Source organism: Glycine max, chromosome 20 (assembly GCF_000004515.6).
Source record: "Glycine max cultivar Williams 82 chromosome 20, Glycine_max_v4.0, whole genome shotgun sequence".
NCBI classification, from domain to species: Eukaryota; Viridiplantae; Streptophyta; class Magnoliopsida; order Fabales; family Fabaceae; genus Glycine; species Glycine max.
The window spans coordinates 627341-652449 of record NC_038256.2 but is presented as its reverse complement, the minus strand read 5'-3'; the positions used below and the strand labels follow the sequence as shown (position 1 = coordinate 652449).

The following is a 25109-nucleotide window of genomic DNA, read 5'->3' as shown; positions in this document are numbered from 1 at the left end:
TTTACAAATGAAAAGAATTGAATTGAGGTAATAATGTTGTCCCACATTACAAATTTCTTAAATTCTCTGTCCAAATATTACTCGTTCATTGTTTTCAACCAATCAAATCAAACAAACCCGAAATTCCAGCACCAACTAGAAAGCACATGTTAAATGCGGTCAAGCTTTCCAGGGGAAAGCTGAGAGCGGGAAACTGTTGAAGAAATGATGGCACACTGCTGCAATAATTCATGGCTGTCATCAAAAGTTCACTGAATTATCTAGGGAGGCTGTTTTGAGGAAAATTGCGTAATGGATTCTTCCTCAGTAGCTCTGTTTCCCTGAAAGGAACAACAATACAGATAATGTGTCAATTCATGAGGACCCTCTTTTTAGAAATTGTCACGTGAATCACGATTAATAAGTACCTTTTCAGTTCCTTGTCGTCCTCTTGCCTTATCTTCAAACTTGAGGACTTACAACCCTCTGCTTTCTTACTTTGTGAACTGTTACCACATGTAAAATAGTTCAGTACTGAATCATTCTTAACATTATTCTTTTCACACAGAAAAAAAAGGTTAAGCTTTTTCTCTTGTAAGGTAAAATGCGTTTAAGTCCCCTCTTGTCTTTTTTTACATGTGATGGATTCGGTCCCTTGTTAGGTCAAAATGAAATACAAGGTGGGGGTCAAGGATAAAATCCACCACATTTCAAAAACAAAAACATGACTAAAACTAATGCTGATCAAATTTCATTTCCAATGATAACTAAAAAGGACAAGTTGTGTACTCTAAAATTTGATGAGAATAAAATTTTCAGGATTACATAGATATAAAAAATTATAAAAATAGTAAATTTGTCACCCCATTTTGTAAGGTAAATTAAGTTTGAAAGAACAAAATTGCGTACAGACAAACTGACAACGGAAAGTGATTCCACTTACTCTTGACATTCTTCATCAACAAACACTGGGATAAAGGCACTTGGAGTAGCCCCTCCAACTCTAGTCCCAGGTCGCTGTGGAACCTGAAATCATTCAGTAACTTGGGCATTAAATGAATGTAGAACACACACACCAAAAGAAAGTACGGTTTTGTAATATGTTATAGTATATGATCAATCATGAAAAGGCAAGCAAAAAAAGAGTGTGAAAATTAGCACCTTATAGGACTTCCACTTGCCAGGAATTGCATTGTTTTCCTTATTTCTGTCAGCTCGAGCTCCAAGTGTGTGCCAAGAGTGCGACGGGTCAGGCTTATGAGGATCAGTATCACCAGTGTCAGCTGAATCTTTATAAATGGAAAGTGGAGCTGCTCGGGTCCTACATGAAGAGAGAACATTTCAAAAATGCCCAGGGAGGAATGTTGCATGAGTTTGGAGTTTACATTTCATATACTTCTCTACAATGCAATACTGTGTAGTGTGCAATTTGAAAAATAAGCATTTTATGATACAAAAATACTAATGAAAAGGAAATGAAGGGAAGAACCACCAGATAACCAACTCCAACAACTAAATAAAGCCAAAGAAACAACCCTGTTACCTATCATTCTTAGCAGAAGGATCACGGTTCGAGTTCAAAATGGACAGCGGTGCACCTGCCACAACAGGGAAGATTGTTCAAAATTCATATTCATGAATTAGAGATTAAAGATATTGCACAAAATAAAGGCCTCACGATTTTCTCCCTTGGCAAGAACAGTTCCAAAGCTACGCGTGGGTGCCAGTTTTTCTACTGAATCCTAGATAGCAAAAGAAAAGTAGATAGATCAATAGATCATATTATAATAAGTATAACAGTTTCAAAGAGGCAATCAATTGGAACACATACATCTATAGCTATAGGCCTTGCCATTGAGCGTGCAAAAAATTGTCTATAAGCAGCCTTCAATTTCTCAATCGGTTGAGCATTCCTGCAAAATGCACCTATCAAATGAGGGATTTGCAAGTTCGCAACACATGAAGGTCATCATGAAAAATATAACATCAAAGTCGTACATGATAGTATACCACCAGAATATGATTATGAACACACACTTGTGAACCACAAACTCCAAAACCATGAAAAGATTTTGAAATGAAGGGGAAATGTAGCAACATAAATCACACAAGAAAAGATTTCCTTCACACAGGCTCCAGGAGATTAGGGTCACTACCTAGATATGCCAAGCTCCAGCATCTGGTTGGCAGCTTTAAACTTGTTCTTAGATTCCAAATGCAAAGCATATGAAATGTAGAAAATGGAATGAGGTTTTCCAATGCCATTTGCATCCAGAAAAGCATAGATAACGTCTGCATCAAAGCAATTATCTGCCTGCAACATTGCTTAAATTGTCAAAAATAATTGAAGTAACCACATTATAATGCATACAAGAGTGTGATAATCCACCCACGTATTCCAGCCACACTTTGAGGTAGCGAAGATCATCCTTATAGCGCTCTGAGTGCCAAAAGGCACGCACACACTGCTCATAAATCACCACCAGCCCCGAACTGTCTCCACCAGGAGGAAAGGCCTCCTGAACCCACTTGATACACCTTCAACATCAATAAAATTAATTAGATAAATAAATAGTAAAACAGTAAGTTCTTAGTTGCTTAATGACTAAATAATCACATATCATATATAAAACACATCAAATGAAACATTCTTAACACTATTTTATTTTATGTTTGCATTTGATTAACGAGAAAATGGGGGGAAAATCACTAAAAAAACAAAATTTCAAAATCTCCCTCGATTGACATTTCCAAATTTTTTTCTCCTCTAATTTTCTCTCCATGCAAACAAATTGTTAGTGTTATACTTATTATTATACTTTTTTTTGGAAGAACTTCTTATTATACTTATTTTTAATAACTACAATAAAACAACTTTGTCACCTTTTTAATTTTAATCATCATTTCAATGCATCTTAAATAATTATAACTACAAGCACTGTTCTGATACTAATGCAGAAATTGCTCTGTAGATCATTCTAATAACTTTTTGTTAAATTTAAGGGATTTGGGCTATTGAATGCATATTTTAAGGGTTCAGAAGGGGCAATTTACTTATGACATGTGGGAAGATTAATTTGCCCATTTTTATTATTTTTTCTGGAAGCAAACAAAAGTGAAATAATTGGGGATGGAAAGAGATATATTTATACTCACTGTATCCAGGGGAGAAGAGGATCGTCACCCTGGTATTCTTGGATGGCTTGAATCAGTTTGCTGCTTCAGGAAAACTCAGAAATGAGATGAAATCACAAAAGAGAATTATTTATGAATGAATGAATGAGAAGAAGGAACCTTCGTTGTTGGACGAGGGATTTCTTGAGTTGGTTATCGGTGTGGGAGTTGAGGGCGTGGTTCAAGAGGTTGACATTGCGTCCTCTCTTGAGCGGCCTCACGTTCTCCTTGAAGGTCTCCCACTCGTTCCCGTTCTTCCGCTTCGACGCCAGAAATTCCGTCTCTGGGTCTATTGTTGTTATCTTCTCCATCTCGGCCTCCGCCATTGTTGTTGCAGTGAATCAATCAATCAAAGGGAAATAGGCTAAGTGGGAGCGGTGTCGGCTTTTGTGATTCAAATTTTGAAAATTTAATTATTATTTTATATGGTGAGCCAACTAGCCGTTACATCTCATTCCAAATAAAATATTCTTTTTTTTTATGAATCATCATCTCACTACAATTGAATGAAGAAGGCAAGAAATAAAATAAAATTAAAAAATATCATGAGAAATATGTGTTATTTGGATGAATATAAATAGGATAAAAGTGAAAAAAATAATAGTTTTTAATTACTGAAAAGAATATAAGTAAATTGTCCAAGAAAAAATGTTATAATAGTAAATTAACTTAACAAAAAAATTAATATTTACACAAAAGAGATTTGATAAGTAAAATTAACAATCAATAATACATAAATCAACAATCCCTTCAAAATTCACGTGACATCATCAAAACCCGTCATGATCGTCTCGTTCTCTTATTATCTCATGTTTTTCCTTTGTAAAACGTGGTATCTATGGAACAATCTTATTTGCTTATGGGTTGTTGTGTGTTAACAAAAGATTGTTGTTTGGGTTTAAGCCTAGAGATAGAGAGGTTTGTAAAAGAATATGTCAATTAAGTGAAAGTTTGCATAAGCTAAGAATATTAGTTGAAAGGTCTATAGAAGTTGAGAATATTAAGTACAACCTACAAAAGTTTAGAATATTAGTCATAACTCACAAAAGGTGAGAATACTGAATTGAAGCACATCTTGTAGAGGTTTGAGAAAAATATTGAAAAAGCTTGAGGAGGATTGAGGAAAAAGTATACATTTGTATTTGGTGTTTGTAATTTAGTGGAAATCCGACATATATAGGTATTAGATATAGCTCAAGATTTATGGGTGAATCAATATAAATTTATATATGATATCTTCCTTTACTTTTATTCTTCTCATATATGAATGGTTGCTACATATTTATCTTAGCTTTTGAAAAATCCTTAAGATTAAATTTAGTTAACTTATCTTTCATTCAAAAAGGGTTTTTCAAAGAGTTTAAAACTTCAAAAATAGCATCAACTTTTATTAAAAAAAATCATATTCTGAAAAGGAGAAACAATTTCTAAAGCTTTTGAGAAGTATAAGAAATAGTGTGATATTTGTGCAGAAAATGATCAAAGTAGTCATTTAAGTGTCGCTATTCAACTCCTTTTCTAGTGATTAACTAATCTACTTCACAATTTTTTATATATTTCTTATGTTCTTTGTTTCCTCCTTTAGTCAATAAGGCGAATAAATGTCTTAGGGCAACAATGTAACATTCATAATTGTTGACTTATCGATGGTTCTCACTCTATAACATTTCACACGGTGAAATTTCACTCAACATCCTTGTTGGTCAGAATCCTCCACTAGTCAAAAACCTCCACATGTAACTCTTTTTGAGATCTCAAAAATCAGCTTTGTCTACTTCTAGGATCAATGACCAACCCTACAAATCAACACAATATTTTTCAGCATGTTTTGTTCTCATTTACTCACTTTTCGAAAAACTTTCCGGAAGGTCACTTATCTCACAACTACTTCAAGTCAAGCACACTTAATAATGAAGTTATTATGTGATGGGCTACCAAAAGTAGATATATCTTGATGGTATAGGTAGTTTCAATTAATTTCTTAAGTCATCCTTAGTTATATAGTCTCATGTTTACACGGTTTCTAGATCCCTCTCATCCTTTGTGTAAAATGTCGTAGTGTGAGAATCATTGAAAAATCGACAATTAAAATTGTTACAAATAACTTTTTAGTCAACGAACTTATTTTCATTAAATTTATATCAATATACTTAAGTAACACGCCACATATGAAATTTTTATTTGGCTCACAAGTATTTTAAATATTTACATTTTGCACACTAAGTATTTCTTATAGGAAAAAAAGATAATTGTAGAATTATTATGACATTAAATTCTTAACGACTTAGTTTTATTGTTGTCAATTTCAAGCCTTAAAGTAAAATTGCAATGATGATGCGTCAAGCATGCTTCTAAAACATGTTACAAATCCAACCTTCATGGTAGAGGAAACAATTACAATCTTGTTTGCATTCTTCATGACATCACTTCATAAGTTAGAAGAAAAATTTAGCTAAATATAAATTTGCTTGATTCTAGACATCTAGCTAAGTCTTTTCTTTTTCTAAGTGAATCCAAGTAGCCAACTACTTCAAGATGGCCTAACCTTTTATACATGAGTATGTATATGTAATTTTATGTATTCCGTAGTACCTAAAAATCTTTTTCTTTATCTAGTGATGTATTCCTTAGTTACATTGATATCGGCCCAGCACTCTAACAACAAATTAATATCGAATTGAATATATGTCAAAAATTCAAAATATAATAATCATATGTTAATTATAGTAGATTACTTGTTACCTTGACTCTTTGTTTTATGGTTTGTTACCTTGACTTTAATGGGACGACAAAAGCAGTAAAGGAGTAAAAATAATGGAGCAATAAATATAGTAAAACAAAATGAAATATGTGATATCTAGATGAATAGGTCACCTAAAAAAAATCAATATGAATAGGGAAAGAAATAGAATAAAAAATATGTTGTTTGGATGGATAGATATAGAAAGGGAGTAGTGAAATTTCTTTCTGCTTGTTTGGGTGAGTGAAAAAAAGAAGTAAAAATAAATAAATAATTATATTAAAATATTTTCTAATAACTAAAAAATTATTTTCCAATCTAATAGTTTTTCTTAACATAAAATTATTTATTACTTTTAAAAAATGTTATTGAATAATTTTAAAATTAATCAAATAAGAAAAAGATCATTTCCCTCCCAATTCATTCCAATATGGGGGTTTTTTTTTTTGAGTCCCACAAAAATGTTTATCCTCTCAAACAGAAGATGAAAAAAATTGTAGTTTCATTCTATCTTTTTTTTTTCAATTCATTTCTACCCATCCAAAAAAAAATAAGAAGTTTTTTGTACTCCAAATATAAAAAATGTTGGATATGGCATTACATATCTATGCACATTCAATTTATCTAATTTTTTTATATGAAAACATAATTTGTTGGTTGAATTTCTAAATTTTTCATTTTATAAAAAGTTTATTAAGTAGAGTAAAAAAATTAAAAAAATACTCCAAAAGTAATTCTTCCTCATATATAAAAAGACGTATCTATTCATATAATTTTTTTACGTAAAAATAAGAAAAATAAATTTTAACTATTAGATTAATTTATGATAAATAATCAAGATTGAAATACATTAATAATGAGTTTTACAAAAAAGTCAGACATTTTTTTAAGCCATAATATAATTTTGAAATAACTTTTAGTTTTATTCATCCATAAATTTATTCAACTTACGCTAAATATGACCTATAGGCTATATGTGTGCGGTCCATGTAGTTTCTGGCTTTCTGCATTTTAAAAGGAAAAAACCAAAACCAATCCAAAATTTTGCTAGAAAATGTGAAACATTTGCATTGCCACGCGATACCAAAATTCGATAGGTCCATTTAAGTTGTGGGCCAATTTTGTGCAGCTAATTTTTATTGGGGCCATTCCTGAAAGGACTTTCTGCATACCAACCCTACATGTAAGTTGTGTCAGTGATGTAAGATGTTATTAAGAAAGTTTGACTTTTAAGTTATCCAAGTCAAATAAATTTAAATTTTAATATGCTATTAGTATACAAAAATTATCTTATCAATTAGAAATTATTTAAATATAATTTCAAAGTAATTAATATATAAATAAATGGTTTTCAATTATATGAGAACCATACTTATTATTATTACTAATTACCTTATTATTCTTTAAAAATTGGGAATTTTTTCATGGTTTAGAAACCACAAGTGTCTTCTAACCCACTTGGGTCAAAAAATAATTCTTCTTGTGATTCATGTTTATTGTTGTTTCAAGAAAATTTTGTATATGATAATAATTAAATACATATTCTTTCACTAAATACATCATTCTCACTCGTTAAATAAATCCATTTTTTATTCTTCAAATTGAAATAATTCATTTTAATTCCTTAAATTTCAAAATATATGTTTTTAAATGATTTTGGTGATGTCTTAAAGTAGACACGTGTCAAATGTTGGTAATGTCAGATTATCACTTTTCATCATTGTTAAAATTGTTTAAGACTCCCAAGGTTAAAAACATATTTTTTTTAAAAAAAAACTTAGGAGATTAAAATGATTTTTTTTATTTGGATACCAAAAATAAAACTATTTTAAATTTAAACGACTAAAAATATAAGTATTATTATTATTATTATTATATTAAATAACCTCACAAGGACAGATAAAAAAAAAAATATATATATATATATATATATATATATATATATATATATATATATATATACGTTTTCTTTCCCTGTGTTGATCACATGGCTCCACTTACATGACAGCCAAAAACAGAGTACAATGAGTTGTATGAGTAGCGCATGTGCACGTACTACCATTAGGATTGAATACGACAACCCTCACATTTTGAAAGTTTTATATTTTGACATTCATGATCCTTACTTGCACCACTACGTGCTAAACTAAATCTGGATTACGTGTTGGACTATTAAGACTTCTGGTATTGCCTAGATCTATTATTTATGTGACTCAGTGAAGTTCTGATCAATTTCACCCTTTTGAGAGCCTACGTTAGCTGGACTCTAGCTTGTGTTGTTGCACCAACGGAGGCAATTAATATAATGGTATAGTTTGATTCAGTGTCATACGCTAGAATGATGCAAACTATATACTATATGAACAAAAAGAATGACTTTGATGTGGCAACAAGAATATAAATTTTTGTTATGAGGAATTTACCTGTTTATAAATAAGTATCCCTTGATCGAATATGTTTCCATAACAGTTAGGTCATGACCATCGAATATTTTGTTTGCTTGTTCATTTTACTATTTCTACCTCTTTCATACTCTCTTTTCTTTCTTCTATCATGGCTTTATTGAAGGAAACTTTTCCATTCTCCATAGAGTTTTATGATTTATATCTCTTGTCTGCAATTGAAAACCGGATCATAAAGAACAATTCGTCGAGCTTTCATAAATCAATAAATAAACCTATCAAAAGTAAACTATTCATCTGTTTGAAGTTATAATGATAAGATAAAATATTTCACAAGTCTATGTGTGAAAATGATATTTTAGTAATTTTTAATAACAATTAAATTTAATTGATCCCATTGTTAAATTATATAATATATAATATTAGAGCTTAATATACTAAGATTGTAAAACTATTTTACCCTATTCTCTAATAAAATTTAAGTAATTATTCGTGTCAACATTTCATGTAAAAATTTATTTCTAAATTAAAAATCTAGAAAGAACATTCTTCTTCTCCTTCATGCTTTTTTTCCCCCGAAATTTGTATTTTAATTTGATCCTTTTTGAGATGCGGGAGTAAAGAGAAGGAGGCTGGCTAAAAACAATGCGAGCTTAGTAGGGTTTTGACATGGAAAGTGGGGAAGAGGAAGGCGATTGAAAAAATGGAGAGTTGAGATTCTGAAATGAGGGAATGAGTTTGAAGAGGGTGACCAAAAATTATCGGGGTTGATGTTTTAAGATGAAGTAGTGTTGAGGAGGGTGACAAAAATAAAATTGGAGGGTTGAGGTCTTGAGATTAGTGGCGAAGGAGGGTGATTAAAAAAAATAGAAAGTTGAAGTTTAGAGATGAAAGAATAAGGTGGAGAAGGGTCATTAGAAAAAAAAATAGGTGATTGATTAACTTTTTTAATTTTTTAATTTCAAATAAAACTAATTAATGTGACTAAATTGTTAGATTTTATTAGGTGTCAATATAATATAATTTTACACCGATAATACATACATTATTTTTCATTATCTTGATAATTATTTGTATAAACTCTATTTTATTGATCATGAAAGCTAGATTGTAAGTAAGTAAATAAATAAATAAATAAACTTATTCATTTTTTTTAAAGTTGCATGCTGTTTAAAGTTGTGAGGATAAAATAAAAAATTTAGAGTTTAATGATTATAAGTGTAAAATTATTTTATGGATAGCAATTAAATCTTTTTATTCTTAATTTTATCACGTCAAATTATATTATTTTAAGGTTTAAATATATTTTTATTCTTATAATATAATTATATTTTTCTTTTGATCTTTAAAATTTTTGTTTGACTTTTGATCCTTATAATTTATTTATTTTTTAGTTTTGATTCTTGTTATTTTATTTTAATATTTTTTTTTACTTTAATACTTATAATTTTTTGTTCAATTTTAATTAGCTTATGGGAAAAAACATTGGTAGAGACTAAAAACAAATATGTGATATAAAATACAATGCATTACAATTGTAAGTGGACTACACAAACTAGACTGGAAAAACTTGTGTTCAAATTAGGACTCATTTTATAGGGTTTAGCTTGCATATATGGATTGTAGGCTAAGCAGGATTGTCCACGAATTCCAAGTCATATATCCAACTTTGGGTACATTAAGCATGACTAGATTAGTCTTAGATGTATATTTGCCCTAGAGATTGTTGGGTGGGTCCAAAGCATTTTAGAGATTGTCTTTAAGAAATTTACTTCATAAGTTAAGGTTGAATTATTTCAAAAATCTTAATCACGAAGTAGATTGTCTTTATTATAGTCAAGGTGTCTAAATGGTGAGTTGGTGACAATATTGATACATATCAACTAAATGCATTTTGGTATTATCAATTTTCCATTATATAATACACGTGCTTGAGAATAGTTTTATAACTTTGAAAATTCACTTCCCACGGAATTAAACTTCTTTGATAGCTATTCTAGAACAAGGGTAATATGAATAAAATATATTAAAAAAAGAGTAGGAGTGACTTGATTTTAAACAATATGTTTAAAATATCATTGTCAATCAATATCTAAAAAATTATCAAGTCAAAATACAAACAAAAGCAACTAATTAATAATTATTTAAGTGGCACACGTTTAAGCTACATAATGGGATCCAAGCACATGGTATATAATATCTTTTTGTTTTTTTTTTCTATTATTAAGATTAAAACAAGGCTTGAACTTGTCGGTAGGAAAAAAAATTAAACAAAAATAAGGGAGCAGCAGCATATTGTAAACTGATTTGAATTCGTAAGCAAGCTGCTTTAGTCTTGCAATGTGGCTTAAGTTGATATATAAGCATGGTCTCTATTTTGGGTTGTGATTGTGAAGGCATGAACCCATGGGCTACGAACTGACGATAAAGCATTTGTTCTGACAAAATAATATATAGTTAAAAAAATAGTTTCATTATAGCTTATTTTTCTAAATTTTAAGAAAAATATTATTTTTTAAAAACCCTTTATAACACCCTAAAACGGTAATTATTTCACAATGAATAATATATATTAGAAAAAAAGTATATTAATGAATGTCTTATTCTCTTGAGAGAAAAAAAATCTTATTAACCTTCTTTTTTAGTAGAAATATAGTAAAACATTTTCTTTTGGTACACGGAATAGTAAAATATTAACTTTATGCAAACAATTTATGAAATAAAGTGAGGAAATGTTAAACAACAAAAAGTCAGTTTTATACTCTCTTTTTTGTTACTTTAATTTATGACTTGTCTAATTGTGATCGAAGTCGAACCAACATGAACTGGGTAAGTTTTATTCAATTTGAACCAATTCAACTTGATCGATTCAAATACTGTAGTTTGATTCTTTTTACTTTTTTTTTTCTTTCTTTCAATTCAATACTCAAACTAACTCAACCACCATGCATATTTTTTTTTGTTAAGAAACAACATAAAAAAATAATGCTACTTTGATTGAGTTTATTTGAAAAATCAACCCAATCACTTGACTGAGTCTTGTTGACCATAGGCTTTTGGTTGAGAAATTAATTTGCCTTATTAAAGCTGATATGACCTAGTTCAATTTCTCAAAAAAAAAAAAACTCAATCCATTAAATTTTATTTGTTTGGCTTAAAGTTCAAGCTTATGCTAGTTAACTGTTATATAATAGGTTTTCCCCTCTATTAAAGACTTGGAGTCTCTTTCGATTAGTTGTTAAAGTCACTTTTATTGTGTTTTATACTCCCTTCATTCATTCCAGATTATATGACATTTTAGAGGAAAAAAATCATTTTAAAATATGTGTCATTTTATAACATTAATATTGTATTAAATATTTTTTTCAACACTACCCATAATCAATATTTAGTGGAACTAATGATTAGGAAGAATAAATAAGTCATTAATTAAAGAGATAAAATATATATGAGAAAACTATCTAATATTTTCTTTAAATTACCATTTTGGTCCACCTTTGATTTTTATTTATTTATAATTTTGACTCTCCTATTTTTTCCCATAATTTTAGTTTCCACATTCTAGAATTTGACAATTTTGACTGAATTCTCAACTTGGCATATTTTTTTTATATTTTAACCAATTAAATTATTTTTTTATGATACCTTTAATGAATATGTTAGATCTAAAATTTAATCGAACTAAAATAAAAAAAAAATGCAAAACTAAGGATTGTATCAAAATTATGATTTTTTAAAATATAAAAACTAAAATTGCAATAAAAGTGGGGACAAGAGGACCAAAATCACATACAAAAAATTAAAGGGGCTGTCAAAATTGCAATTCAACCAAATGGATTGAAGAATAAGCAAGCAAAGAATTCCAAAAAAAAAAAAAGCAAAGAAAGTGGGAGAAGGAGAGAGAATAAGGGGGATATTTTTATCTTTTAAATATTTTGTACTTTTGGATAAAAAGTTATTATGTGATTTTTTTAGTAACAAAAAGTGGATTTTGGGTCTTGTACATTTTTGTATATTTTGTGTTATCCCATGTCTTTTTTAAAAATCAAACATGGGATAATAATGTTTGTGTTGTCCAGTAGTATTATGCTTTTTAGGAAATCAAAAGAATCCTGAGATTTTAGGAAAATAAATGAAATAAACATGATACACATTATTTAAAGGAGAGTATCAGTTATTTTTTCATGCATGAACTACTTTTACTAATATCTAAAGAGAATTAAACTACAAAATAAATGCTTTTTTGCTTCATAACAAAAAAGTAGGAGGACAAATACTTTGAAGGATCAATGAAGAGTTTAAGTCCCTACTTTTCAAGCTCTTGCAGATGCAATTTCACTGAAGAATTCATTCTTGATATGGGTATGCATTTCATTATAGGGTTAAGAGCGCTTGTTGGGTGTGAGGTGGTTTCATTTTCAGCTATGATATCTCACGTGGATTTGACCTTACCTCCTCGAGATCACCCTTACATCATCCATTTTTCATTTGGAGAATGGATGTTCATAAGTGCTTGTAATGGTTGTCTCCACCAAATCACCTAAGACCTTGTGTTGAGTTGTTGGCTTGAATGGAACCCTACAAATTGAGTGTGGATTCCATAGAAAACTTGGTTACCTAGTTTAATTTTATTATATGATGTCGATCGATTCATAGATGGACAAAGTAAAATCTCCTTAATTTTTTCATTCAGTAGAGTAACTAAAGAATTAAAAGTTTTTATTAACGATGTATCTGAAATATTCACCATCAAGAAGAAGAAGGGGAGTTAGTTTGTGGCTGAACCTCGCCTCTATTTTGTTGAGGGTGTAAGAGATGTTGCTAAGTTAGAGGCAATGCTTGAATTTGGAGCAAGGCAAGGTGAGAGTTAGTACATGCGAAAAAGGTTTTGAGGTAATCATGGAACTCTTTTCATTGACCACCTAATTTAATGTATTCAAATATTTATTATGTATTGTTCTTAAACATTGATGCGTACAAGACAGTTAAGTATAAATGAATAAGTTGGTGTTTTAATAGAAGGAGAAGGAATCTAGTCATTAAAGAAATTAATAATATTATACACCCCCTTTGTACAAAAGAAAAACACTGCTAAGAAAATAATATTAATTTTTAAATCATGTTAAAAATAAATTAAAAATCACAATAGAATGTGTTAATAATATATTTTAACAATTTTTTTACTATAAATGCTTTTACTTTTTATTTTTTAAGAGTACTGGTGAACATTTATTTATTATAATTATATTAATATAGTATAGTTAAATTTAGACAGTATTTCTATAAAAAAAAATTAGACAGTGATTAACCCAACTAGAGTCAACTTAATGATTCAAAGTTTCAGTAATATTTTGGCTAAATTATAATTTTAATTCTTTTAATTTCTTAAATTCATAATTTTGATCTCTTTGAATTTTAATTAACATTTGGTCCTTCTAATTTTATAAATTGGCTATTTTGGTCATTGATAAATTATTAACAAATAATTCTGATTATTTGAGTTATTAAGTTAATTATAAAATAATTAAAATTATTAATAATTAAAAACTTAATAAAAAAATATTATTAATCATAATTCTCTAAAATATTATGTTCTCCCTCTTCTCTGCATATACCTCTTCCATCTTCATTGTCGTAGGTAACTCTAGAGCAACATCACAATAGGGTTTAAAAAAATTTATTAAAGTTTTTTAATAATTAATAATTTTTATTTAATTCATAATTAATTTAATATATCTAATAATCACAAAAATCATCCATTTATAAAATTAGAGGGATTAAATGTTACAATTAAAAATTAAAGAAACCAAAATCTTAGAAAATTAATGAGAACAAAATTATTATTTAATCTACTAATACTAGAACTAAGTTCAAATCGTTATCACTGTTGCGGAAAAAAAATGTAAACATTAAATTATTATCATTGTTTTAAAAAATGGAAGAATAGCCGGTAGTAACATAAACACAAAATTTCTTTTGAAAGTTTTTACATTATCTTATTTTTCTAATTTTATTTAAATTTATTTATATACTTATTTTTTTAAGTATTTATCCTTTTCAATTTTTATCTCTAAATTAAATTTTAATATTTTAATAATTTCAATAATTAAAAATAAAATAAATAATATATGTTTTATACTATCATCCACTAATAAATTATCATATATTATAAATTTATTCATATTTATAATAATTATCTGACAAGCTATACTAAAATAGATTTTTATTAATTGACTGCAATAAAACTTTGAAAGTGTAAAAATGTCAATAATATTTTTAAAAAATAAACTATTGTAATGAATATATTAATATAAAAGTCATACTAAAACTGATTTTTTTTATTGATTAAGCATGTGAAATCTTTAGACTGACAATACATATATATTAAATGCGTAAAAAATACCATAACTTTATTTTAGTAATCATATTATTGGTGTAGATTTCAAAGTTTTCACAATTTTTTTTTATCAGGTCAAAACCTTATCTAAAGAATGAGATTAGTTTTACTTAGACTAACATTATGCCGGTTCTTAAAAATAACTTTTTTTTATTATAATTTAATATGAATTTAAAATAAAATATAAAGATTAAAAAGTATTGTTTGTTATAAATTTATTCATTATAAATTTTTACTATATAAAAATATACATGCATCCTATACACAAATTCAGCAAACTAAAATACTAGCTATATTAAAATTAAACTAAAAGAAAACATATTAGAATGAGTTTGCAGTATCTTTATTAAATCTCTTGAGATAACAAGTCTTTCGAGTATTGAAGCAATTGTATATCTAAAATATGGAATGATTGAGGTAGAAGTAAATTGTCTTTAATATTTTTTAACTTTTAATTCTTATAATTTTACACTTTTTTTGTCCCATTACAAATGTTGTGTAAGAAATTTTTTTAAAATAATTATTATTTTAATTTTTTAATGTAACATTAATTTTATTTTCACTTATATTCCTTATAAGTTATAATATTAATTATGAACTACAAAATGTATAAATATATTAATGATGAATTAATTATATAGGTTTAATTTTATAAAATTATTATTTTTTATTTATGTTTTTTAGTCCTTATAAAACAATCTAGAAGATAACTATTTTGAGAGTGATGGACTATTATTTTTTTAAGATTACTAGTTAACACCTGCTTAATTACATTAATTAATATTAATATTTCAAATCGTAGTGCAATTATTATTTGCTACTTATTAAAAAAAAAACAGTAGTACAATTAACACATACACAGAATGATAATGATTTGTTAGTGGAGATAAAGGAAGGAAACAGTATATAGCGATGGCATCATAATTTGTTCTGATTTGATAAAAAGAATCCAGATAAAAGATGCATCTAGTCTAAATTCCAAAAAATAAAAATAAAAAATTCAAATTTGAAATGTAAAGACAAATTCACGAACTTAATCAATTACTAGTATTTTTGAAACCAAGTGGAACACTGGCATTACCTTTCTTATTCTATTCGTCTTTTTTTTTCATTTCTCTCTTCTGTGTCGGCTATATATCTGCATCCGTATCTGCATCTCGCTCTGTTCCTACCTAAACGCTCGTTTCGTTTTCGTTTTCTCATTTTCTTCTATTCTCTCATATTAACACTTTCGATCTCTTCGCTCACGCTTGATCCGACTCTGCATCTCCGTAAGCCAATTCGATTCCGCCATTGCGATTTGATCCGCGTTGGATCCTTTTCTTTTGACGTGTTTTTGCTGTTTTGAATTTTGATTTTGATGTTAATGTCGCAGGGATTACTATGACGGAGGAGCAGGTGGTGAATGTGCGCGGCGAAGTAAGCGATTCCGTCACCGATCACCGCAGCGTCAAGGCCAATGGAGTTGCTCACGGTGTCGGTGGCGATTTGGATCTTGCCGCCGACAACAACGGTGCTGCGTTGTCGGAGAAAATTTGTAAAGATGCAGTGTCTAACGGTACGGCAGAGGAAGTTTCCGAAACGGCGATGGTTAATGTCGTTTCGCGGGATGATGAATTAAAATGTGCGGATGGTCAAAACGACACGGGATCCGTTCAAAACGGCGTCGTGGAGAATGATGATAAGAGTGCTAATGCTGTTGCGGAGGAGTTGGTTACGGATCACGATGAATACGTTGTCGTCGGTGATTCGGATGTTCAGAACGGTGATGATGTGAATGCGAACGCTAACGGAGTTGAGGAATGCGAAATGCTGGATGGTGCGGAGGGTTCGGGAGATGAAAACGGTGTCGTTGTGAGTGCTGTGGAGGGAGATGCTGATGTGAATCACAGTGATCGCGAATTCGAATGTGTTGATGTTCACAATGATGTCGCGGTGGAAACAGTTGAGGAAGAAGTAACTGCTACTACTGATCAGAACGTTGGAAATGGAAATGACGTTCAGGTAAGAAATGATTAACAATAGTACTTTTAATTATTATTTTTTTAATAAATTTATTTGTTTTTCTTTTCTAGCTTAATTCTGTTTAGTCCTTGAAATCAATCTCTGAAATTACAAAAAAAATGTCATTTTAGTGCGTGTGGTAGTTTATGTCGCTAATTACTCTGAAATTAGTCTGTGAATTCGTTTAAGCTCCTAAGTTGACCAGATGGAGGTCGTTTTAGTTGTTGAAATTATGATTATAAGGATTAGCATCACTTGTCATTTTAGCGATTGAGACAATGTATCTGTATGTTTTTTATTTTTAGGACTAATTGACTAAATTAAATTATTTAGGCCATATTTTGGTTGATTAGTCTACTTGATTTCTTTATCAGTTTTCTTCTAACGTGTAGGGAAGAAGTGAGTCTGTATCTGATGAAGATGTGGATAAAAGTGGGGAAAGTGTAAATGTCGTTAGTGCAGATGTTTTGGATGAGAAGGACATTGTAACTGATGGTGATCATGATGCGGAAGAAGTTCTTGAGAAGAATGAGATTCTTGTTGATGCTGATGGTGTCTCTGCCACTACAGATTTGAAGCAATGTGAACCTGAAGATGCTCGAAACAGTTCAGAGAAGGGGCAGGTTGAGTCTGTCTCAGGTTTGGCAAAGCCGGAGCCAAGTGAATGCACTGAGGAGAATGAGATAGCTGTTGAAGGTGAACCAGGCAGTAAGTTGGAAAGGTCCGAGGAGGAAGCAGGAAGTGAAATAGTTCCTCAAGGAGAAAATTTAACAGCCTTAAACAGCACAGATGTGACTGGGGATGGTGATGTTGTGTCTGACATTGCAGTGGAGAGCAAAGATGAACCTTCTGTTGATGTTTGTGAGTTGAAAAGCATTGCAGTTGAAAATGATGTTGATGTGCAAGAGTTGAAAAATGGTGCAGTGCAGAGTGAAATTGTGTCTGAGATGAAAAACAATACAGAGGAGAGTGTAGCTGAACCTTCAAATGGTGCAGTTGAGAGTGAAGCTGAACCTTCAAATGGTGCTGTAGAAAGTGAAGCTGACCCTTCTAATGGTGCAGTTGAGTGGGAAACTGAACATTCAAATGGTGCAGTTGAGAGGGAAACTGAACATTCAAATGGTGCAGTTGAGAGTGTAGCTGAACCTTCAAATGGTGCTGTTGAGAGTGTAGCCGAACCTTCAAACAGTGCAGTTGATCGTGAAGATGAACCTTCAAATGGTGCAGTTGATAAGGAAGCTGAGCCTTCAAATGGTGCAGTTGATAAGGAAGCTGAGCCTTCAAATGGTGCAGTTGATAAGGAAGCTGAACCTTCAAATGGTACAGTTGAGAGGGAAGCTGAACCTTCAAATGGTGCAGTGCAGAGTGAAGCTGAACCTTCAAATGGTGCAGTGGGGAGTGTAGCTGAGCCTTCAAATGGTGCAGTGGGGAGTGTAGCTGAACCTTCAAATGTTGCAGTCGAGAGTGAAACTGACCCTTCTAATGGTGCACTAGAGAGTGAAACTGACCCTTCTAATGGTGCAGTAGAGAGTGAAGCTGAACCTTCAAATGGTGCAGTTGAGAGTGTAGCTGAACTTTCAAATGGTGCAATTGAGAGTGTAGCCAAACTTTCAAACAGTGCAGTTGATAGTGAAGCTGAACCTTCAAACGGTGCAGTTGATAGTGAAGCTGAGCCTTCAAATGGTGCTGTTGATAAGGAAGCTGAGCCTTCAAAGGGTACAGTGGAGAGTGAAGCTGGACCTTCAAATGGTGCAGTGGAGAGTGAAGCTGAACCTTCAAATGGTGCAGTGGAGAGTGAAGCCGAACCTTCAAATGGTGCAGTGCGGTGTGTAGCTGAACCTTCAAATGGTGCAGTGGAGAGTGAAGCTGAACCTTCAAATGGTGCAGTGGCGAGAGAAGCTAAACCTTCAAATGGTGCAGTGGAGAGTGAAGCTGAACCTTCACAAGGTGCAGTAGATAGTGAAGCTGAACCTTCAAATGGTGCAGTGGAGAGTGAAGTTAAACCTTCACAAGGTGCAGTGGAGAGCGAAGCTGAGCCTTCACAAGATGCAGTGGAGAGTGAAGCTGAACTTTCAAATGGTGCAGTGAACCGTGAAGCTGAAACAGCAAGTGGTGCAGTGGAGAGTGAAGCTAAAACTTCAAGTGGTGCAGTGGAGACTGAAGTTAAACCTTCACATGGTGTAGTTGAGAGTGAAGCTAAACCTTCAAATGGTGTAGCTGAGAGTGAAAGTGAACCTTCTGTTGATGTGTGTGAGACGAAAAACGATGTAGTGAATAGTGAAGCTGAAACTTCAAGTGGTGCCCTGCAGAGTGAAAGAGAGGCTTGTGTTGTGTCTGAGATGAAAAACAATGCAGTGGAGAGTGAAGCTCAACCTTCCGTTGATGTGTCTGAGAAGAAAACTAATGCAGTTGACAGTGAAGCTGAACTTTCAGTTAAAGGTGGGCTTTCTGTTGAAAGTGAAGGTAGTAATCAAGGAGATGAAGATTCAAGACCTGCCTCAGATGCTTTGGATGGACAGAATGTGGGTACAGAGGTAGTGAAAAAGCCATTCTACTATTTGATCAGGGTTCCCAGATATGATGATGATGAAAACATAAAAGAGAAGATAAAAAACGCTCTTCACCAAGTAGAGGAGAAGACTAAAATTCGAGATGCTATTCGAATCGAAAGCCAGACTATAAAGGTAATATTATTTTGAAGGCAACAAAAGATGCTTTTTTGTATTCTGTAAGTTTGAGACTAATCTTCGTAATTATTTTGAATCCTACTATGGGCAGGCCAGTTGTAAGGATTTCGACCAAGAGTTTAGGGCTGCAATAGCAGCCCATAGAGCTGCTCGTGACTTGCTCAAATCCAAACGCCAGGAAATAGATTCAGTCCAATCCACAATGAACAGATTAAACAATGCAATTTCTGTTGGGGATATAGATGACAAGGTATGCCTTCAATTTTCTTCCTGGGGATATTTATAAGGATTTGATTCTGCTGCCTGTTTTGTTGTGTTTACTTGTCTAGATATATGACTTATTGGCAGATAAGAAGCATGGAACACATGATCCAGCATGAAACTTTGCCTCTAAATAAAGAAAAGCAATTGATACGCGAGATCAAACAATTGAAGCAGAACCGTGAGGAGTTGTCTTCTAATATGAAAAAGCAGGATCAATCACAACAATCTGTAGACAACAAGGATGACAATATTGAAGAGCACTTTAAGGTACCATATGAAAGCTTCTCTTTGCTAGATTTCCTGAATTAAATACCTGATTGCATTTCCTAGGCACTATTGATATCAAGTATGGGTACTTATTTTTAGGGGATTTCTAATATCTTTGACAATGCATTAATCAATATTTCACTGTTTTCAGCATTTACAGCTTTTGAAGAAGGAAATGGAAGTGCTTAGAAATAATGTTCTGAAGTCAGATACAGAAACTAAAGCCGCAAAGAAGAAATATAATGATGAATGTGATAAACTGAATGAGTTGCTAGCTCGATTTAGGGCCGCTGATGATTCTCGTCAAGAGGCATATGCTAAGTTACTGGCTTTGAAAAAACAATTGCATGAGAAGGTTTGAGTTTTCCATTCTTTCCACTTTATTCGTTTTCTTTTTGGTTTTTTCTCTTCGATAAAACAATTGCAAATGCCATGTACAAATATTGATCCTATTTTGGTACTGATAATACAGAGCAAAAATTTCTGGGAATACAGAGATGCTGCAAATAAAGCACAGGAACTAGCAGCGGGAGGAAAAAAAGAGGAGCTGCAATGCTTCTGTGTTGATCAGGTGATTCTTTTTAGACATTAATCAAGTAGAGAGATTATCTTTTTCTTTCATGCATTCTATTAGGCAAATAAATTGAATTCAGCATTTATGAGTAACCAATTTATAGGTTGAGAGAATTATGGAGCTATGGAACAAAAATGATGGGTTCAGAAGGGACTACGTCCGATGCAACACTAGGAGTACGCTGAGGAGACTGCAAACCCTGGATGGCCGATCACTTGGTCCTGATGAAGAGCCCCCTGTAATTCCTAATGTAATAACTGAAAGAGCTTCCAAAAATATTCCCATGGTCTTGCAGTCAACTCTGGAACAAGAAAAGAAATCGACACCAACAGAATCTGTTAATGTAAAGGATGAACCTGTTTCGAAGGTTGTGGTACAAAGAACTGAAACGAGTCAGACAACTAAAGCTAAGAAGCCTACCAAACCTGCTCCCTTAGAGAAGCATGTGGCTCGTTGGGGTGATGAGTCTGATGAAGATGAAGTTAAAAAAGAAGAACCTGTGAGAACAAAGGAGGAAGAGGAGTTGATACTGAAGGCTGAGAAGGCAAGGATGGAGGAAGAGGAGGCAAAGTTGAAGGAAAAGCGGAGGCTAGAGGAGATTGAGAAAGCTAAGGAGGCCCTGCTGAGGAAAAAGCGTAATGCAGAGAAGGCCCAACAAAGGGCTGCCTTAAAGGCACAAAAAGAAGCCGAACTGAAAGAGAAGGTAACTATATATAATTTAGACTCAAAGAGGATGGAATGCACGAAATGGAATGTAATGGTATTATGTTGTTTGGATTGGTAAAATTAGGATGCAATACTAATGAAAACTAGTAGAACCTATTCCATCTTATTCTATTGTTTAATTTCATTTTTTTTTCACCCCAATTTGAAAGGAATGAGATGGAATTAGCATTTTGTTCATTTAGCAGAATGAAAATTTTATTCCACTGTTTCATTCCTCTTCATTTCAATTCATTCCATTTCATCACATCTCTTTCTATTAATCCAAACATACCCATAACAAATTACATGTTCTTCTTCAACGATATAACCATTGGCATATTTCATGCAGGAAAGGGAGAAGAGAGCAAAGAAGAAGGAAAGAAGAAAGGCAGGTTCTGCTGTCACTGCAGAGAATACAGAACAAGAATCTGCTCCTATCCCAGAAACTCTAACAAGAAGCGTGGAAGAGTTTGAACAGACTGAGAAAACAGCTGAGGTAACAAAAAAGCCACAGAAAACATCTCAATTCACGAGGCAGACCAAGGTAAAATCTGTACCCGCAGCTCTTCGCAACCGGGGTAAGAGGCGAATTCAACCATGGGTATGTGTTCTAATTGCGCTTGTCGTTGCTGTTGCCTTGTTTTATGTTGGCCATAACTGCTCTTTGAGATCTTCGCTCGAAGGCTTTGGTTACTGAGGACACTCGGAAGCAATCACTGGGCGTTTGTTGGGAAGTTACCCTTACATATTTATGACATACATACATATAGATGCAATTCTTTCTTGCCCTTGCAATTTTTTCCTGCTAGTTTTTGGTTTATAGCCATTATTTTCTTCATATTGAGATTTGTTACTTTGGAATGTGATGTGATTGCTGAATGCTTCTGCCACCAATTATGAGAATAATAAATTATTGTGATTGTGCCTTCTTTATATATATGTATTCACTGTTATTCTTCTAATTTTCTCTCTATCGTGGCTATTTCTAATTACTATGATAGAAGAAGCCAAGTTTTTTTTTAGCTCATTTCTTCTGTGTTTTTCGTTTGAATATCATAAAACTCGTTCAACAAAAAAAACACCTTATTTCACTAGGTGATATAAGCATTTTCATTTGTTGCTTATATGTATGCTCGAGCTCTAACGCATAACTTCATTAGATATGCTTCAATCTGATTGGCTTAAGAGAAAATTAAGAGAAATTTTAAGGGATATACATATCAAATGGTAAAAATAGTGGCATTAAGTGTATGTATAAGTCAATTTTGATAATTAAGTCGTACGATAGTTTTGTTTTATATATACACATATATAAAAATATGCATAGATGAAAATTGTTTCCACAGGCTGAACACTTAAAATAGAAGCCCAAAAACAATTGAGTTTGGAAAATGTTGGCCCTCAAATCATCTGGCTTATTTGCCTCAATATTATCATTATTATTATTATTTTTCTTTAAAATTCATATATATATATATATATATCAGTTTGACCTTGATTATTCCACCAACAGACTAGACCAGACTAACAAAAACAACTATTGATATAAGTGATAACAATTTGTATTTCTTAATAAAGTGGTTTAAGGATTGAATTTTGGTTAGCCTTTAGCTATGAAATAAATTGTGTTAGGAGGAGGTTATCTACTTTGTGTGTATTCATAGTTTCCAATGAAGATTTATCACTAGCAGCAAGGACAACTTTTTATCAATATCTTGATCAACAAAAAATTCAGGCTAGACTAGACCAACTTGTTTAAAGAAACAAAATATACAAGAAATATCTTATATGCTTGAGACATATTTTACATAAATTAATTTGATTTGGAAATCTATTCATGATAACTTGCCAAGAAAACACAAGCACCTTGAAGGGTGCAAAACTTCTAAAAATAATTAAGGATAAAAGAATTAGAAGGATTTGAAGTCCTTTGACTACAACTAAGAATGTGATAAAATATCGTAAGTTGATTTAACTTAAAAAGATCTATTGAGAAATGGAGAAAAATAAAAACATGAGAGAGATCTCTCATTTATGCCAAAAGATTTGAAATAACCGAGGAAAAAATATTTTAGACTATCATTTTCAATCCAAACATCATGCCAAAAACAAATTTGTTCTCCATTACTAATTAACATTTCTTATAACACTTTGAGAAAATGAAAGGTTCTACACATTTTTTAATAGTCTTTATCTAGCATATATAAATTCCTCCACCATATAGAACTAGAGGAGTTTATCAATAAGCTTCTATGAACATGTTTGAATTCTGTCCGATTATTGGATTTTTCAAGCAAAAAGACATAATGAGATTATGGGATCCACAAGCTCATGTGAGTCCTACAAGTCCATTATATATTTATGTCTCGTAATTCAAGTTTTTTTTATTCTTCTATGAACATACTTATGTTATCATACTTATAAAAAAATGACATTATAATTAACTAAGCATCTTTATCTGTATTTAGCTAATAAGCTCAAGTTAAAAATATATAGATACTTCATTCCTAAACCGCCATATGATTTTTGTGCATATATTGTAACTAAATATATAGAAAATGGTTATGATTCTATATGAATAGGTAATTCTGTGGTGAATTAATTATGCAAAATCGAGTTGATATGTATTTGCTCTTTATCAAAGAAGATGTTTATTTTAGTTCTATTAAAAAAAAAGACTTTATATGTTGGTCATAACTCGTGACCACAACCAATCTCAAAAGTGAATTTTAATTAATTCTAGATCGATTCTATTTCTAATCGATTTAGATAGTGTATTTCTAAATCATTTCTAAAATTGATCAAGAAAATTAAGACTTACTTTATATATTGACATTGGTTAATTGATTCTACATCTCTCTTAGAATAATCTTAAAAGTCTTTTTTTTTTCACCAATGACACATGCAGTCAAAGAAGAAATTGATACACAACTTATGCCTTGGTTAATTAGGTTACTTTTACACAAACCCCGGGCATTCTGTTTTACTGTGGTGTCAGCAATTGTGTAAGATGTTGAGAGCACACTACTGATGAGAAAATGCTCAATGGTTGGAGCCAGACATTTTTGCCTGACTTGGTACTTAAACTAAAGTTGCTTGGTTATGGGGTAGAAAGCTAGCTGTGAGACGGATTCTACGCAAGTTTGTCGCTTGCATTGTGCAAAAGAAGTGGACGTATAACTTAATCTTGATTCATGCATGTGCTTGGAGTTGGAGAGGCCAATCATATATATATATATATATATTCTTCCCATTCTCTTTGCTAAACAATCATATCTCAGCCACCTCCTTCAGAGTTGGATTTTTTGTTGTCACACCACAGAATTGGCATTATCAACACTCCTGACATGCAGTTAGGTCTTTCGTTTTGTTCCTTTAATTTTATTTCTTTTTTGTTTGTCCTGTTATTGTTTTTATTGTGAATGTGAAACATTGATAAATTAAGCATTTTTTTCCAATTACATATCGTGTGTTTGATGTTACAAGTAAAAATTTAAAATGCAAAAATATGTAAATTATAAAACTTGTAAATTTAACACACAAAATACATATTATAAAATAAATTTAATATAAGAGTTAATATATAAGCATAAAATTTTAATAAAAATCTATTTAAATTAAAGAAATAAGATTACTAATGTGATTTTTTAGAGGAATGTGATTTTCAAATAAACTGAATGTTACAGATTCAAAATAAATAATGATTACAGGTATATGATTTTTTGTTTTTTCTTTTCTTTTAAACTCGTATTAAAGAAGGTGAAAGAGTACAATTGCTGTGAACTTTATTGTCTTTTGGATGTAAATTTGAGTAGCTTTAAACTGTGACGGGTATTATTTTTAATTAAGGATTAAGTTTCAATTCAGTAAATTATACAATAAAAATTAACATTGAAGAAATATTATTTATCAAAGA

The 25109-nt window shown here is 31.2% G+C and overlaps 2 protein-coding genes and 1 pseudogene across 2 annotated transcripts; 2 read left to right on the top strand and 1 right to left on the bottom strand.

The window, feature by feature from the left end:
• Nucleotide 1: 1 nt before the first annotated feature.
• Nucleotides 2-3585, bottom strand: LOC100783684 (mitotic spindle checkpoint protein BUBR1). Its single transcript, XM_003555265.5, has 11 exons — nt 3274-3585; nt 3136-3195; nt 2373-2517; nt 2136-2293; nt 1811-1892; nt 1658-1721; nt 1523-1577; nt 1141-1300; nt 923-1005; nt 408-485; nt 2-320 (listed from the first exon to the last, which is right to left on the bottom strand). Exons 1-11 carry the CDS (start codon nt 3477-3479, stop codon nt 257-259), a joined length of 1155 nt encoding a protein of 384 aa, XP_003555313.1. The 5' UTR covers nt 3480-3585; the 3' UTR covers nt 2-256.
• A 7530-nt stretch (nt 3586-11115) lies between these two features.
• LOC102667973 (uncharacterized) lies at nt 11116-13187 on the top strand (annotated as a pseudogene).
• Nucleotides 13188-15761: 2574 nt separating this feature from the next.
• LOC100798700 (plectin) lies at nt 15762-22126 on the top strand. Its single transcript, XM_003556572.5, has 9 exons — nt 15762-15963; nt 16068-16696; nt 17089-19380; nt 19475-19633; nt 19732-19914; nt 20066-20269; nt 20387-20485; nt 20592-21191; nt 21543-22126. The coding sequence occupies exons 2-9, from the start codon at nt 16076-16078 to the stop codon at nt 21888-21890; spliced, it is 4506 nt and encodes a 1501-aa protein (XP_003556620.1). The 5' UTR covers nt 15762-15963; nt 16068-16075; the 3' UTR covers nt 21891-22126.
• The last annotated feature ends 2983 nt before the right edge of the window (nt 22127-25109 follow it).

Bases quoted from the DNA above. Each gene is read 5' to 3' on its own strand.
- LOC100798700 (XM_003556572.5), top strand. From the start codon at position 16,076: ATGACGGAGGAGCAGGTGGTGAATGTGCGCGGCGAAGTAAGCGATTCC. The intron at 19,634-19,731 runs GTATGCCTTCAA...ACTTATTGGCAG, and splicing joins TTGGGGATATAGATGACAAG to ATAAGAAGCATGGAACACAT. The intron at 19,915-20,065 runs GTACCATATGAA...CACTGTTTTCAG, and splicing joins ATATTGAAGAGCACTTTAAG to CATTTACAGCTTTTGAAGAA.
- LOC100783684 (XM_003555265.5), bottom strand. From the start codon at position 3,479: ATGGCGGAGGCCGAGATGGAGAAGATAACAACAATAGACCCAGAGACG. The intron at 2,518-3,135 runs GTGAGTATAAAT...TTGATGTTGAAG, and splicing joins CCTCTTCTCCCCTGGATACA to GTGTATCAAGTGGGTTCAGG. The intron at 1,893-2,135 runs GTAGTGACCCTA...TGCATTTTGCAG, and splicing joins CTGGAGCTTGGCATATCTAG to GAATGCTCAACCGATTGAGA.